Source organism: Oncorhynchus masou, chromosome 13, assembly GCF_036934945.1.
Source record: "Oncorhynchus masou masou isolate Uvic2021 chromosome 13, UVic_Omas_1.1, whole genome shotgun sequence".
Taxonomy (NCBI): domain Eukaryota; kingdom Metazoa; phylum Chordata; class Actinopteri; order Salmoniformes; family Salmonidae; genus Oncorhynchus; species Oncorhynchus masou.
Genome location: NC_088224.1, coordinates 84,221,207 through 84,236,203, shown reverse-complemented (window position 1 = coordinate 84,236,203; position 14,997 = coordinate 84,221,207). Strand labels below are relative to the sequence as shown.

Below are 14,997 nucleotides of genomic sequence, written 5' to 3'. Positions count from 1 at the left end.
AGAACCGCACCCGACGCTCGGGTGAAATCCCCAAAGATGGCAAGGGACCTTGTCAGGCATGAGTCCTTGCATAGCAGCAAGGAAGTGTCGTCGGCGTACTGCGTCATCTTAACACGCAGCCCACCACTTCCAGGGATCAGCAAGCCTTCCACCCCTGTGTCTGCCCTAATGGCAGCCCCCAGAGGCTCCATGTACAGAACGAAGAGGAGAGCCGAGAGTGGGCACCCCTGCCTGACCCCAGACGAGAGGTGAAAAACGTCACCCAAGTGACTATTTACACTAACTCGGCACCCCGCTCCGACATATAATGTTCGAATCCATCCTATGAACTTCTCCCCAAATCCTAATCGACCTAACACTCTGAATAAAAAGGATCTATTCACGCGATCAAAGGCTTTCGCCTGATCTAGCGCTGCTACCATTAAAGGCAATCCTCTATCTTCAACCCAAGCGATGGAGTCCCTGATTAACTGTAGGTTCCATCTAATAGAGCGGCCCTCTACCCCGCACATCTGATCCTCATGGATGACGTAGGGAAGGGCTGTGCGCAACCGGTCTGCTAAAACCTTTGCAAGTAGCTTGTAATCTACACACAGCATGGTCAACGGCCGCCAGTTGCAAAGGTCTGTTACTTCCCCCTTCTTATATAAAAGTGACAGCACACCAACAGCCATTGATCCCCCCGGGACCCCCGTCTCAAGGATGGCCTTCAAGACTTCGAGAACCACTGGTCCAAGTATACCCCAAAACTTGAGATAAAACTCAGCCGGCAGCCCATCCATCCCAGGCACCTTCCCTTTTCCCATCCTCCTAAGAGCGCTCTCAACCTCTTCTAGTGAGATCTGGGCCTCCATCACTTCTCCAATGTCCACCGGCAACCGCCTGGACAAGTGTTCTAAAAACACATTTCCCTCCTCTACATCTATTTTCCTTTCCTTAAATAAACCTTGGAAATGATCAGTTGTCACCCTGACCATATCCTCTGGTTCTCTAACTATACTACCATTTTCTTCCCTAACGCCATGCATTACCTTCCTACTCTGTCTGGCCCTAACTGACTTAAAGAACATAGCAGAACAAGTCTCATTGTGTTCTAGAAAGCCACTATGCGCACGCTCCAGCAAAACTCGAGCCTTCCGCTCCTGCAACTCCCTGAGCTGCGCCTTTAGCGTTGCGGAACTCTCCCAGTCAAACGACCTGCCGAGGTTGCCTGCCTCGTACTCGAGTTCAATTAACCTTTGGATACGATCCACCTCCCTCCTCTCCTCCCTTTTTTTCCTCTTGCAATACCCTATTATAAAAGCCCTAATCCTCGACCTTAACTAATTCCCACCACTCTAACATCCCCTCGCACAAGGACCGGAGGCCTTCAAGCCTCCAAAAGAAACCAAAAAACCCGTCAACAAAAGCCTGCTCCTCCAGCACCTCCCAATCTAACTTCCAGTACCCCCTACCAAAGAGGCAGACTGGCGACCCCACCTGCCGGAGCACCCCGTCGTGATCCGAAAAGAAAACAGGCAACAGCCGCCCAGACAACTTACCCAAAGACCTGGGTACAAAAATATAGTCGAGCCTCCGCGCAACCCCCCTGGAGTTGCGCCATGTAGGACCGGCCATTTTCGGAGTAGTGTGCAGGCCACCATCAACCATAACATGGCAAGCCATTAGCCCGGTGATGGCGCCTGCACTGCTATCCCCCCTATTCCTAAATCTGTATTAAAATCCCCCCCTATCACTAATTTCCTATTTGTGACACACAGGGGCGCCAGACAGTCCACCATCTCCCTCCTGTCTGCCACCACCTGTGGCCCATACACCACCACTAATCCAAATTTACAATCCCTTATCGTGACATCCACCCCTATAACCCTCCCCTGCATCACCACAAAAGAACCCTCCACTTTTACCTCCCTGTGCCCACACAAAATCCCCCCCAATACCCCAAACCGACTCCCCCTTGTCCCACTCCCTCTTAAACCTACTAACATCCCCTCCATCCCTCAGGTGAACCTCCTGTAAAAAACAAAAATCAAACCCCACACCCTCCAAATAACTAAAAACCGCCCTCCTCTTAACAAAATCCCTTAAACCCCTTACATTTAAACTAACAAAAGTAAAATTAGACCCCATGTAATAAAAACATGTAATACACTCAAATACTAAACCCAGACACAAAAAAACAAAAACAGGAGACTCACCCGATGCTCCCCTGCTCCATATCTACCTGTGAAAACACCATCGACATCCCCCCCTCTTCCTCCATCTCACCAACCCAGGATGCAGGAATAGTGTTTGGCTCCGGGGTGCCCTGCACCCTGGGTCTACCCCCACACTCCTCCCCCTCCCCAGCGCTGCAGCTAGTTTGAAAAAAAATAGGGGAGGCTGAGTCCCCAAACAAAAAACTCCCCACCTCCTCCTGTACCCAGTCCTGAGTCTTGTTAGGTGTGACCCCACCCACCAGAAGTTGAGGGTCTGGGGAAACCAGCAGCAACCCAGAGGTTTCTCCCACCCCATCACTCTCTTGACCATCCCCTCCCTCTCATTGTCGGCCAATCGCACCCTCCTCTTCATTCTCTTCTTTGGTGATGGCGGCAGTGGAGAGATACCCCCCCCCCGCCAGCTCCTCCACCATACCCCTCATCTCTTCCACCAGGGCACTTTCCCCCCAGTCCACTTGCTCTTCCACCGTCTCCTTCTCCACCACCCCTCCCTCGCTTTCTTCTCTCTCATGCTCCTCCACTCGCTTGCCTTCTTCCGCCGCTTTTCCTGGTTCTCCTACTCCAGTGCCTTCCGTTTCCTTCTCTCTTCCATCCGCCGCTTCTTGCTCCTCCTCCTTCCTTGCGGCCTTCCCCTCTGGACCTGTACTCTGGTCATGAGGCGTGCTTCCTTCCCCTCCTCTTCTTCCCCCATCCCCCGCCCCTGCTCCCCCACCAGCCGCAGACGCGTATGACCTCTGACGAGCCGGGCACCCTCGCCACAGGTGTGCTGACGAGCCACACTAGTGGCACGCCTTAGGCTTGTCACAATCCCTCGCCTCGTGCTCCCCAGATCCACAAAATCTGCATTTTCTTGCGCTGCACGAGGCGAAGATATGGCCATAGGCCGTACAGCGCCTGCAAAATGGAGGCAGACGTGCATAAAACAATGTCCCCCTGTCAGCCCCCAGGGAGAACATAGCAGGAGGATGGAGGTAGCCACCATGTCCCTTTGGGTCCTCCCTGAGGAGGGCCTGGAAACTTCTCCTCCCATTCCAAAACCCAAGAGAGTCTTTGAGGTGCCTTGCTGAGGAGAAAGGCCCTCACCTCTTCATCCTTAACGTATGGGTTGTATATGTTGACAGTTACAACCCTAAAGTTGTTCTTCGCCAGGCTTGTTATTTCATAGTGGCTCATCGGCTTCTCACCTCCCACTGCTCTTGCCCTTCTCAGAATATCATTGTTTTTTTCCTCTGTATGTAGTGGCACGTCGTATGCTCCCTCCAACGAGTTGCCTTGGAAACAAAACACGTCCTTCACCGTCAGCTTTAGAATCCCCATCAATATTGTCCTTCCAAAAGTTTCCCGTCCTAAAGGCTCCAACTCCTTTTCCTTCCAAGCAAACCGAATCATGTTGGCCAGCCCAATCCCAGGGACCGACCGTGTCTCCGCAAGGAGAATGGCGCACCAGTCTCACATTCTCTTCTCTTCTCTTCCAAAACAAGGAAAAAAGAAAAACCAAAGTGACCGAGCCTATTCTGGTGCAAACAAACACAGAGACAGGAACAATCACCCACAAAACCCAACACCAAACAGGCTACCTAAATATGGTTCCCAATCAGAGACAATGACTAACACCTGCCTCTGATTGAGAACCATATCAGGCCAAACATAGAACTAGACAAACTAGACATGTAACATAGAATGCCCACTCATATCACACCCTGACCAAACAAAACATAGAAACATACAAAGCAAACTATGGTCCGGGTGTGACACAAGGGGAAATCCTACAGATTCCCATCTTTCAATGATCAGGTTTCCATCCAACATTTTTATGCGAGAGTAAAGTATATGTTGGATAAAAAATGTAATGAAATGAAATATTTGTCGCTAAACATTCCAAATATTGACAAAACAAAATACGCTAGACAAGGTGGGATCTTTTTGTGTCAAATATTGATATAACCATCATATCGAAAGTAAACTTGGAGTCACGTAATGATATGTTGTGTGGTCCTCCAACTACGACTCGGGAAACCATGCAGTTTATTAGGCTACAGATGAAATAACTTATGATGACCTTCACAGGGGGGTGAAAGTTCTGATGACCTTCACAGGGAGGTGAAAGTTCTGATGACCTTCACAGGGAGGTGAAATGTCTGATGACCTTCACAGGGAGGTGAAAGGTCTGATGAACTTCACAGGGAGGAGAAAGTTCTGATGACCTTCACAGGGAGGTGAAAGGTCTGATGACCTTCACAGGGAGGTGAAAGGTCTGATGACCTTCACAGGGAGGTGAAAGGTCTGATGACCTTCACAGGGAGGTGAAAGTGCAGTGATCTTGATGCTCCTTTCTAATAAATATCCAGGGATTAGATTCTGGTGACATGATGATCGACATTTGACTGCCTTTTTGACAAATAAAAATAATCTTGCTCATATCCTTAGTAATCTCTGCATGTAGACCAACCTACCAACACAGCCTACCCACACTGTATCTGCAAGCTGTTGGCTATAGCGCACGTGCCAAGACCAGAGTAGACACATTGGCTATTTAACACAACAGTTTTTGTGAGAAAGCTATCGGTAGAGTTGAAAATGTAATGTAAACACATACACCCACTGATTTTTATCAGCAACAAATCCATTTGGTGGAAACACACCACTGGTGGGAAAATGCGCATATTTTCATTATGCAGATTTTCTAATATTCACATGAAAATCTGTTGCCAATTGGATGGAAGCAAATTTAATTAGAGCAGACAGATGACATTAAAATATTTTGCTAAGAATGTTAGAGTAGGGAGATTCACATAGCGGGTCTAAAACACAGGCCAACAACGAACACCCTAGCCACTGTCCCAATAAGGGATATATCTAGGTCATGTGCTTATTGGGCCAGTATAGTTAGGCCATGTCCAGAAGAAGCCCTAACCCCTCCTTCCTAGGCAGTAGTGTAGATCAGAAACAACTTGATAGGTGGAAGGCTGTAAGCAATGGGGTATATTCATATCTCAGCTCTGTTAAAAATACACGCAAGACACATTTGTATTGATCATAGTGATTCAGGAGGATCATTTTAACAGGTTAACAAGGCCCACCAGCAAAAGACAATGATAGTGAAATCGCTTAAATAGCTGAAATAAGTCAATCACGTCACAAATGATAGTAGTCAGAATAACTGATACATGACACAGCCATTGAGACGTAGAAGGAAGATTGCCGTATCGTGTCCCAAGAGGTTGGTAGTTCAAATCCCAGGTGAGGTCTGCTGAATAATAATTACTTGAGAAATCAACATTCAAAATGTAATCGTGTGTCAAATATGTAAGTTGAAAAAACGGTATATTAAAAGCAATGTGTGTGAGTATCCTTGACAATGAGCTATGGATGGATCAGTGGTTCACCAATCAGGGCCTTAATTGGCTTGGCAACAAGTCGTTTAAAAAAAAAAGAAATGTAATATTCCCTGCAACGTTCTCATGAAACGTGTCTAGAACAATAATATTGTATATTCTGAGAACATGGTGACCATGTTTGGTGAGACGTGGAAGGAATATTGTCCCAACCGTCAGGAAACTGGATACATGAATGTTCCTGCAACGTTCTCATAAAATGTGTCTAAAACTATAATATTGTGTAGTCTTTGAACGTGGTCACCACGTTCTGAATATTTGACGTTAAGGGAATGATCTCACTCTAACATCAAAACATGCTAAAAACAGTATCATAAGGTTTTTACTAACATAGATAGAATGTTTCCCTAACTAACGGAAAACTAGACACACAAACAGTAGGGGAACATCATAAAAACATTCTCTCCCCACTTTTTTGTTGGGGGGTGGGGGGGTGGGGTTGTATTTATTCAAATAGGACAGTGAAGCCGAGACAGGAGAGATTGTGAGTCAGAAGGATATGGGTCAGATTGGGACCCATGGCGACTGTGGTATACATGTGTGCTGAGGTCTGTGGGACGAACCACTGGACCACACGGGTGGACAGGTTATTTATTGTTAGGCAACTACAGCATGTTATACCTCACCCATGACTTCAAATGAATACTACAGATGATGGGGAGGAGAGACCAGAGAGGACATACGAGAGAAAGAAAAGATACATAGAGAGAGATCTGAGTCTGAACTGCACTTAAAGAAACTTCTAGAGGTTAGAAGATAAGAGGTGACGGGCTGAGATAAGAGGTGAAGGGGGCAGGTGTTTCTGGTGTGAGCCAGAGTCCTGGTGAGAATTGGTTTGTCCTGAGCAGATAATTGCCATTGTGATGGGAACGGCCGTGACAGCTGAGGCTGAATGGAGAGCACATTATGTGTTGTTGGCTGCTGTTCTGATCTGCTCACTTCTGTGTCTCGAAAGATATTATATTTTGTATAGAGATATATTTTTCTCCACTCTCTATTTTCCTCTATCCCACCAGGAAGCCGGCTCTCCATCAGTATCCCGCTGTGTGTGTTTGTGTGTAGCTGTGTGTGCTTCACAAATTATTCCCAGTTTGACTGAGTGAAGGTGGTTACGTGGTTGTTAAGGGCTGGAGAGTGTGTGTGTGTGTGTGTGTGTGTTTAACCACATGAAAAAATATAATAGTATACTATGGTATGAATACTGTAGTATTACCATGTTTATATACTATTATATTCACTGTAGTGTTTTTTGCATTACTGTAGTATACTGGAGTATTTACTGTAGTGTTTTTGCATTACTGTAGTATACTGTAGTATTTACGGTAGTTTTTTTGCTAACATGACTGTAGTATACTGTAGTATTTACGGTAGTGTTTTTGCTAACATGACTGTAGTATACTATAGTATTTACGGTAGTGTTTTTGCATTACTGTAGTATACTGTAGTATTTACGGTAGTGTTTTTGCATTACTGTAGTATACTGTAGTATTTACGGTAATGTTTTTGCTAACATGACTGTAGTATACTGTAGTGTTTACTGTAGTGTTTTTGCATTACTGTAGTATACTGTAGTATTTACGGTAGTGTTTTTTGCAGACATTACTGTAATATTTACTGTAGAGTTTTTGTTTTATTATCTTTGTCATAGAAGTGAGGCTTTCTCCTTGAGGAAATCTATTAGAGAACTACTAAATAGCCTAGTGGTTAGAGCGTTGGACTTGTAACCGAAAGGTTGCTGGATCAAATCCCTGAATTGACGAGGTAAAAATCTGTCATTCTGCCCCTGAACAAGGCAGTTAACCCACTGTTTCCTGGGTGCTGAACACCTCTCTGATTCAGAGGGGTTGGGTTAAATGCAGAAGACACATTTCAGTTGTACAACTGATTAGGTATCACTCCTTTTCCCTAAAAGAGTACATTTTCCATAACCCGCAATTAAGTAGAACTGGAGTCTGGACAGAGTTCAGAGCTTCTACTCTTTTCTTTACCCTGTCGGGAACACAACATATACTCTATACTTGGCATGTAGGTTTTTCACTCATTGGTGGGGGGAGGGTAGTGGGTGGGATATATGCAAATTAATACTGTAGTATTACTATATTGTTTGTCAAGTTGTCTAGGTGTTATAATTATTTCAGCTCTGCCCAAACTTGAAAACGTCTTGCTCAACACGTGAAGGATGCAAAGGGACAACTCAATTCCTTTTAGTGGTTTATTATGGTTTTGATGCCATTTGTTGAATATGTTGAAACAGTTGATTTGTTGAATAGAGTAGTTGATTGACAGAGGAATAAGGAATATGGAATAGGAATAGGTTGATAACCAGTTGCGTCTTTAGGTTTGAACAATGAGCTGTTTGTATGTTGAGGACCCAAGCAAAGCTAAGCCCAAACATTTTATGCCCATGCTTATCTGCCAGGTGCGCATGTAAAATTAGTCCCTCCAGAAATCCTGGCTCAATCTTTTTAGGTCCACCTGTGTTTTTGGGTTATCTGCCCTCTTGAGGCCTGGAGTTCTTTAAAGGAAGCGTTGCCATTGTGCTCATGTTTTGAGTGTTCTGTTGAGTGTTGTGTTTTCAACATTGCTATATTACTACTGATTGTTTTAGCAGACACTGTAGTGTTCTGAGGACATTACTGTACTATTTATTACAGTGTTTTCTTTGCAACAATACTGTTGTATTTAATATGGTATTCTACAAAATGCTATAGTAAGTACTCGACATGATTGAGGGATAGTACAGTGTGTAGTATAATATTCTACAGTAAACTACAACATTATATAGTAAGTACTATAGTATGTGTTCATGTCGAGATGTGTGTTCTGTGACTGGTGTTGAGTTGATGTGAGGGGCTAAAGACGCGGATCTCCTCTCACTGGCAGCCTCTGTTCTCTGTCACAGGAATGTTCACATAGCCAGGCCCTATGTATGTGAATTTGTGCTTTTTAAGTGTCTGTGGGCATGACCATACATGTGTTCATTAGTAAGGGGGTGGGCTGTCTGTACCATCTGTCTCCTACTTCTCTCACCGAGACACTAATTACAGGACTTTACACATTGCTCTGCTATCCAAGACACACACACACCCCGGAGGAGCTATAGGAGAACATGCTCATTGTAATGACTGGAATGGAATCAATGGAACGGAGTCAAACATGTTTGTTTTTTAAAATTAGGTGATTAGGTGGCCATGATAGTATGAGGGCCAGATTAGGAATTTAGCAAGGACACCAGGGTTAACACCACTACTCTTATGATAAGTGCCATGGGATCTTTAGTCACCACAGAGAGTCAGGACACCTGTTTAATGTCCTATCCGAAAGACGACACCCTACACAGGGCAATGTCCCCAATCACTGCCCTGGAGCATTGGGATATGTTTTTAGACCAGAGGAAAGAGTGCCTCCTACTCTATGTGTGTGTGAGAAAAATTAAGTGTGTGTGTGCGTGTGTGTGTTGGAGTGTCAGTGTACACTCTCAGAAAAAAAGTTGCTAGAACCTAAAAGGGTTATTTGTCTGTCCACATAGGAGAACCCTTTGAAGAAACATTTTTGGTCCCAAAATAGTTCTACATGGAGCCAAAAAGGGTTCTCTTATGTGGACAGCCAAAGAACCCCTTTGGAACACTTTTTCTAAGTGTGTACAGTCCTGTGAGTGTGCATAGAGAATAACTAAATATTCAAAGGGTCCACTCAGATAGTCTGTGTAGCCATTTTATTAGCTGTTTAGTGGTCTTATGGCTTGGGGATAGAAGCTGTTCAGGAGCCTGTTTGTGCCAGACTTGATGCACCAGTCCCGCTTGCTGTGCGGAAGCAGCGAGAACAGTTTATGGTTTGGTTGGCTGGAGTCCTTAACGATTTTCCAGGCCTTCCTTTCTCACCGCCTGATACAGAGGTTCAGGATGGCAGGAGCTCAGCCTCAGTCATCTGCTGGGTTGTTTGATGAGTTTGGTACCCTTCCATTACAGCTATTACAATGACTTGTCCACCTATAGCTCCTATCACCAGCCTCCTCTGACCTCACCAGCCTCCTCTACATGGCTCTGCTCCTGCTAACTACACCCATACATACCTGTAACTATTACATTGTAAATTCTCTGTGTAATAATTTGATGGTTGGAGCCCACTGGGACTTGTGAGGGGGATCAGAGCTGGGAGATGAATGATCTTGTGAAAAACTGGTACTAAAAGAAAGTTACATAATGAAGGGGGGAATAAAGGGAGAGATGAGTGATGGTGAAAGAGGGAGAACAAGAGAGAGAGAAACAACATGGATAGAGAGAGAAAGAAAGGGGAATCCTATCAAACATTCTGCCAGCATGCACTCCCCTTCATTAGCATACATTACAGGTCATCCACTTTCTCTTCTGTTGAATGTGTGTTAAACAGAACAGACTCTATAAAAACATCTATACAGTACCAGTCTGATGATCTCTCTCTCTCTCTCTCTCTCTCTCTCTCTCTCTCTCTCTCTCTCTCTCTCTCTCTCTCTCTCTCTCTCTCTCTCTCTCTCTCTCTCTCTCTCTCTCTCTCTCTCTCTCTCTCTCTCTCTCTCTCTCTCTCTCTCTCTCTCTCTCTCGTTGAGCAATCTATACATTACAGACATCCTCTCTTCTTGTCGCTCACCGCCCTCTCTACGGTCTCCTAGGTAACTACGGGGAGAGTGGGATGGAGGCCTTCAAGGATATGGCTGCCAAGGAGGGCATCTGCATCGCCCACTCTGGTAAGATCCTACTGGGGATGTCATTAACCAGGAAGTACATCTAGTCTGAGTGCCACATGGGAAACCTCAGGGCAAATGACATCCTATTTTTCATGTAGTGCACTGCCATGTGCAAAAGTAGTGCACTATGTGGTGAATAGGATATTAGGTAAGTTTCCCTTGGGGAAATTACATGAAGTGAAACAGGGACAATTAAATGACTCCTTAATCACTTACCTCATCTCCTGGTGTGTGTGTCTTATGGTAGGTAAGATCTGGAGCAACGCGGGGGAGAAGAGTTTTGATAGGCTGCTGGAGCGTCTCAGAACCCACCTACCCAAGGCCAGGGTGGTAGCCTGCTTCTGTGAGGGCATGACAGTCAGGAACATCCTCATGGCCATGAGACGACAGGGACTGGTGGGGGAGCTCCTACTGGTCGGCAGGTCAGTGGACACTGGAAATGCAGACACACACACACACACACACACACACACACACACACACACACACACACACACACACACACACACACACACACACACACACACACAGAGAGAGAGACTGCCACGCACACATTCTGACAGACACTGTACACAAACATACAGTATGTGGACACTTGCTCGTCGAACATCTCAATCCAAAATCATGGGTATTAATATGGAGTTGGTCCCCCCATTGCTGCTATAACAGCCGCCTTCTTCTGTGAAGGCTTTCTAGTACTTTGCTGCGGGACTTGGTTCTATTCAGCCACAAGAGCATTAGGGAGGTCGTGCGCTGATGTTGGGCGATTAGGCCTGGCTCGCAGTTAGCATTCCAATTCATCCCAAAGGTGTTCAATGCGGTTAAGGTCAGGACTCTGTGCAAGCCACTCAAGTTCTTCCACAGTGATGTCAACAAATAATTTCTGTATGGACCTCGCTTTGTGCACAGGGGCACTGTCATGCTGAAACAGAAAAGGGCCTTCCCCAAACTGTTGCCACAAAGTTGGAAGCACAGAATTGTCTCGGATGTCATTGTATGATGTAGGGTTAAGATTTCCCTTCACTGGAACTAAGGGGCCTGAACCATGAAAAACAGCCACAGACCATTATTCCTCCTCCATCAAACTTTACAGTTGGTACTATGCATTGGGGCAGGCAGCGTTCTCCTGCCAAACCCAGATTCGTCAGCCGGACTGCCAGAAGGTGATTCATCACTCCAGAGAACGTGTTTCCACTCTTCTAGAGTCCAATGCTGGCGAGCTTTACACCACTCCAGCCGAAGCTTGGCATTGAGCATGGCGATCTTAGGTTTGTATGCGGCTGCTTGGCCATGGATACCCATTTCATGACGCTCCCGAGTAACATTTATTGTGCTGACGTTGCTTCCAGAGGCAGTTTGGAACTTGGTAGTAAGTGTTGCCACCGAGAACAGACAATTGTTATGTGCTACGCTGTTCAGCACTCGGTGGTCCCATTCTGTGAGCTTGTGTGACCTACCACTTCACGGAGGAGCCGTTGTTGATCCTAGACTTTTCCACTTCACAATAACAGCACTTACCGTGCTAGCAGGGCAGAAGTTTGACGAACTGACTTGTTGGAAAGGTGGCATCCTATGACTGTGCCAGGTTGAAGTTACTGAGCTCTTCAGTAAGGCCATTCTACTGCCAATGTTTGTCTATGGAGATTGCATGGATGTGCGCTCGATTTTATACAGCTGTCAGCAATGGTGTAGCTGAAGTAGCCAAATCCACTCATTTGAAAGGGTGTCCACATACCTTTGTATATAGAGTGTATATGTGTGTGTTTGTGTGTGGTGTAAGGGGATGAGTGAGGGAATTTAATTAGATAGGAGGGTAGGATAATACATATATGGGGGATGAAGAGAGAGAGAGAGAGGGGGGAGGGGATCGAGAGAGAAAGAGAGAGAGAGAGAGAGAGAGAGAGAGAGAGAGAGAGGGGGGAGAGAGCAAGCAAGCGAGCGAGAGAGAGAGACAGGAGCTGAACTGTTGTACTCTCCCCTCCCCTCCATGTATGTCTCTTCTCTCCCCCCGTCTCCACCCCCTCTCCCCCCCACTCTCTCTCTGTCTCTATGTATCTCTCTTCTCTCTAACACATTCAGTCTGTCTTCCTCTCTGCTCCTAGCAGTTCTGCTTTGTTCTACATCTCCCTTGTGCCCCCCTTGCTCCCTTTTAAGATTTCTGAGGTGTTTCTGCTTGAGGTGCAGACCCCACACCATCTCACAATGCACCAGGGGCAACTGCTTACACTACACTCCATTGTGTGTATGTGTGTGCATGCCAAGCTCACTCTGGCCTCTTGAGCCTCTGTTGCCATGCCAACCTTTTAATTAACATAGTCATAAACATTTTAGCACCTACACTGTTAGCACCATGGAGAATAGAGACAGGCCCATGTCCTGTTATCCTACGTAATGTTAAATTCATTCCATTGAATTTCTATTCAATTCTATTTATCCCTTCAGTAACCTTACCTGAATAGCAGCGTGATCATGCTCATCATACTCATCGCTACCATGCTCTTCATTCACTAAGTTACTGGGAGACCGGTATGTACACACATCAGGAGGATAATCAATCACATTACGTCAAACTGTTTTTACCAATCCATTTGTCACTAAGTGCTGAATAGCAACCCAGCTCTGAACCTCCTAACAGGGAATAGATGGGATCACTCCTTCACTCAATGAAGGACCTCAACCTGCCAGCATTATTACCACCTGCCAGGCATCTATAGTGACTCAGACACACCACACACACACCCAGACCCGCACACACACCAACCCATCCTTGCATTCCCCTGTGTGTTTGGAGTTTGTTAGTATTGATTCTTTCTCTCTCCCAGCGTCCCTAGTGGCCAGTTTCAAACCCAGTAATGAACAGTGCTGTTGAGATAAAGGTATAAACACCACGTGTAAACACACACACTTTCACAATAGCCTACAGTGCCCTCCACTAATATTGGCACCCTTGGTAAATATGAGGGTTGTGAAAAAAATCTGTATTCTTTATCCTCTTGGTCTTTCATTCAGGAGGAGTTGAATGGAGCTGAAGGTTGGGACTGGATGGTGTTCAGAGATAGATGGGAGGGGTTGAATGGAGTTGAAGGTTGGGACTGGATGGTGTTCAGAGATAGATGGGAGGAGTTGAATGGAGCTGAAGGTTGGGACTGGATGGTGTTCAGAGATAGATGGTAGGGGTTGAATGGAGTTGAAGGTTGGCAATAATAACAACGAATAACAACAAATCACTAATGTAAAATATAGTGTCCATAAAACGTATATAGGTTCAGAACCTTTGTGAAGGAAATAGATGGGAGAGGTTGAGGTTCGAGGAAGGACAGGAGTGAAAACAAACAAATGATAACTATTGTTAAAATAGACTGTCCGTAAAATTTATAGAGTATGTATAAGCTGGAAGTAGAAGTGTTGTTGTTCACTAGTTTACTCCAATTAGGGGAGGTAAGGTTAGAAAGTAATAATGTAAAATATATTGAGAAAAAAGTTTGTGTAAATGTACAGTACCAGTCAAAAGTTTGGACACACCTACTCATTCAAGGGTTTTTCAGATTTTTTTTACTATTTTCTACATTGTAGACTAATAGTGAAGATATCCAAACTATGAAATAACACATATGGAACCATGTAGTAACCATTAAAGTGTTAAACAAATCAAAATATATTTTATATTTGAGATTCTTCAAAGTAGCCACCCTTTGCCTTGATGACAGCTTTGCACACTCTTGGCATTCTCTCAACCAGCTTCATGAGGTAGTCACCTGGAATTCATTTCAATTAACAGGTGTGTCTTGTTAAAAGTTAATTAGTGGAATTTCTTTCCTTATTAATACGTTTGAGCTAATCAGTTGTGTTGTGACAAGGTAGGGTGAACAGGCAGTTAACCCACTGTTCCTAGGCCGTCATTGAAAATAAGAATTTGTTCTTTACTGACTTGCCTGGTTAAATAAAGGTAAAATAAAATAAATAAAAAAATACAGAAGATAGCCCTATCTGGTAAAAGACCAAGTCCATATTATGGCAAGAACAGCTCAAATAAGCAAAAAGAAACAACAGTCCATCATTACTTAAAGACATGAGGGTCAGTCAATCCGTAAAATTTCAACGACTTTGAACATTTTGTCAAGTGCAGTCGTAAAAACTATCAAGTGCTATGATGAAACTTTCCTATGGCTCTCATGAGTACTGCCATAGGAAAGGAAGACCCAGAGATAACTCTGCCGCAGAGGATAAGTTCATCAGTGTTACCAGTCTTAGAAATTACAGCCCAAATAAATTCTTCAAAGAATTCAAGTAACAGACACATCTCAACATCAACTGTTCAGAGGAGTCTGTCAATCAGTCCTTCATGGTCAAATTGCTGCAAAGAAACAACTACTATTTGTTTTATTTAACCTTTATTGAACTAGACAAGTCAGTTTAGAACATATTCTCATTTTCAATGACAGCCTACCCCGGGCCAAACCCTAACCCTAACCCGGACAACCCCGGGCCAAACCCTAACTCTAACCCGGACAACCCCGGGCCAAACCCTAACCCTAACTCGGACAACCCCGGGCCAAACCCTAACCCTAACGTTAACCCAGACAACACTGGGCCAAACCCTACCCCGGGCCAAACCCTAACCCTAACCCGGACAACACTGGGCCAAACCCTACCCCGGGCC

At 45.0% G+C, this 14,997-nt stretch overlaps 1 protein-coding gene across 1 annotated transcript in view; it reads left to right on the top strand.

Annotated features, from left to right (window-relative positions):
• Positions 1-14,997, top strand: part of LOC135553145 (metabotropic glutamate receptor 5-like) — a 125,190-nt gene that overhangs the window by 18,800 nt on the left and 91,393 nt on the right. Inside the window, exons 4-5 of the mRNA XM_064985291.1 lie at positions 10,263-10,337; positions 10,585-10,759. Coding sequence (XP_064841363.1) covers positions 10,263-10,337; positions 10,585-10,759 — 250 coding nt within the window. The remainder of the gene's footprint in view (positions 1-10,262; positions 10,338-10,584; positions 10,760-14,997) is intronic.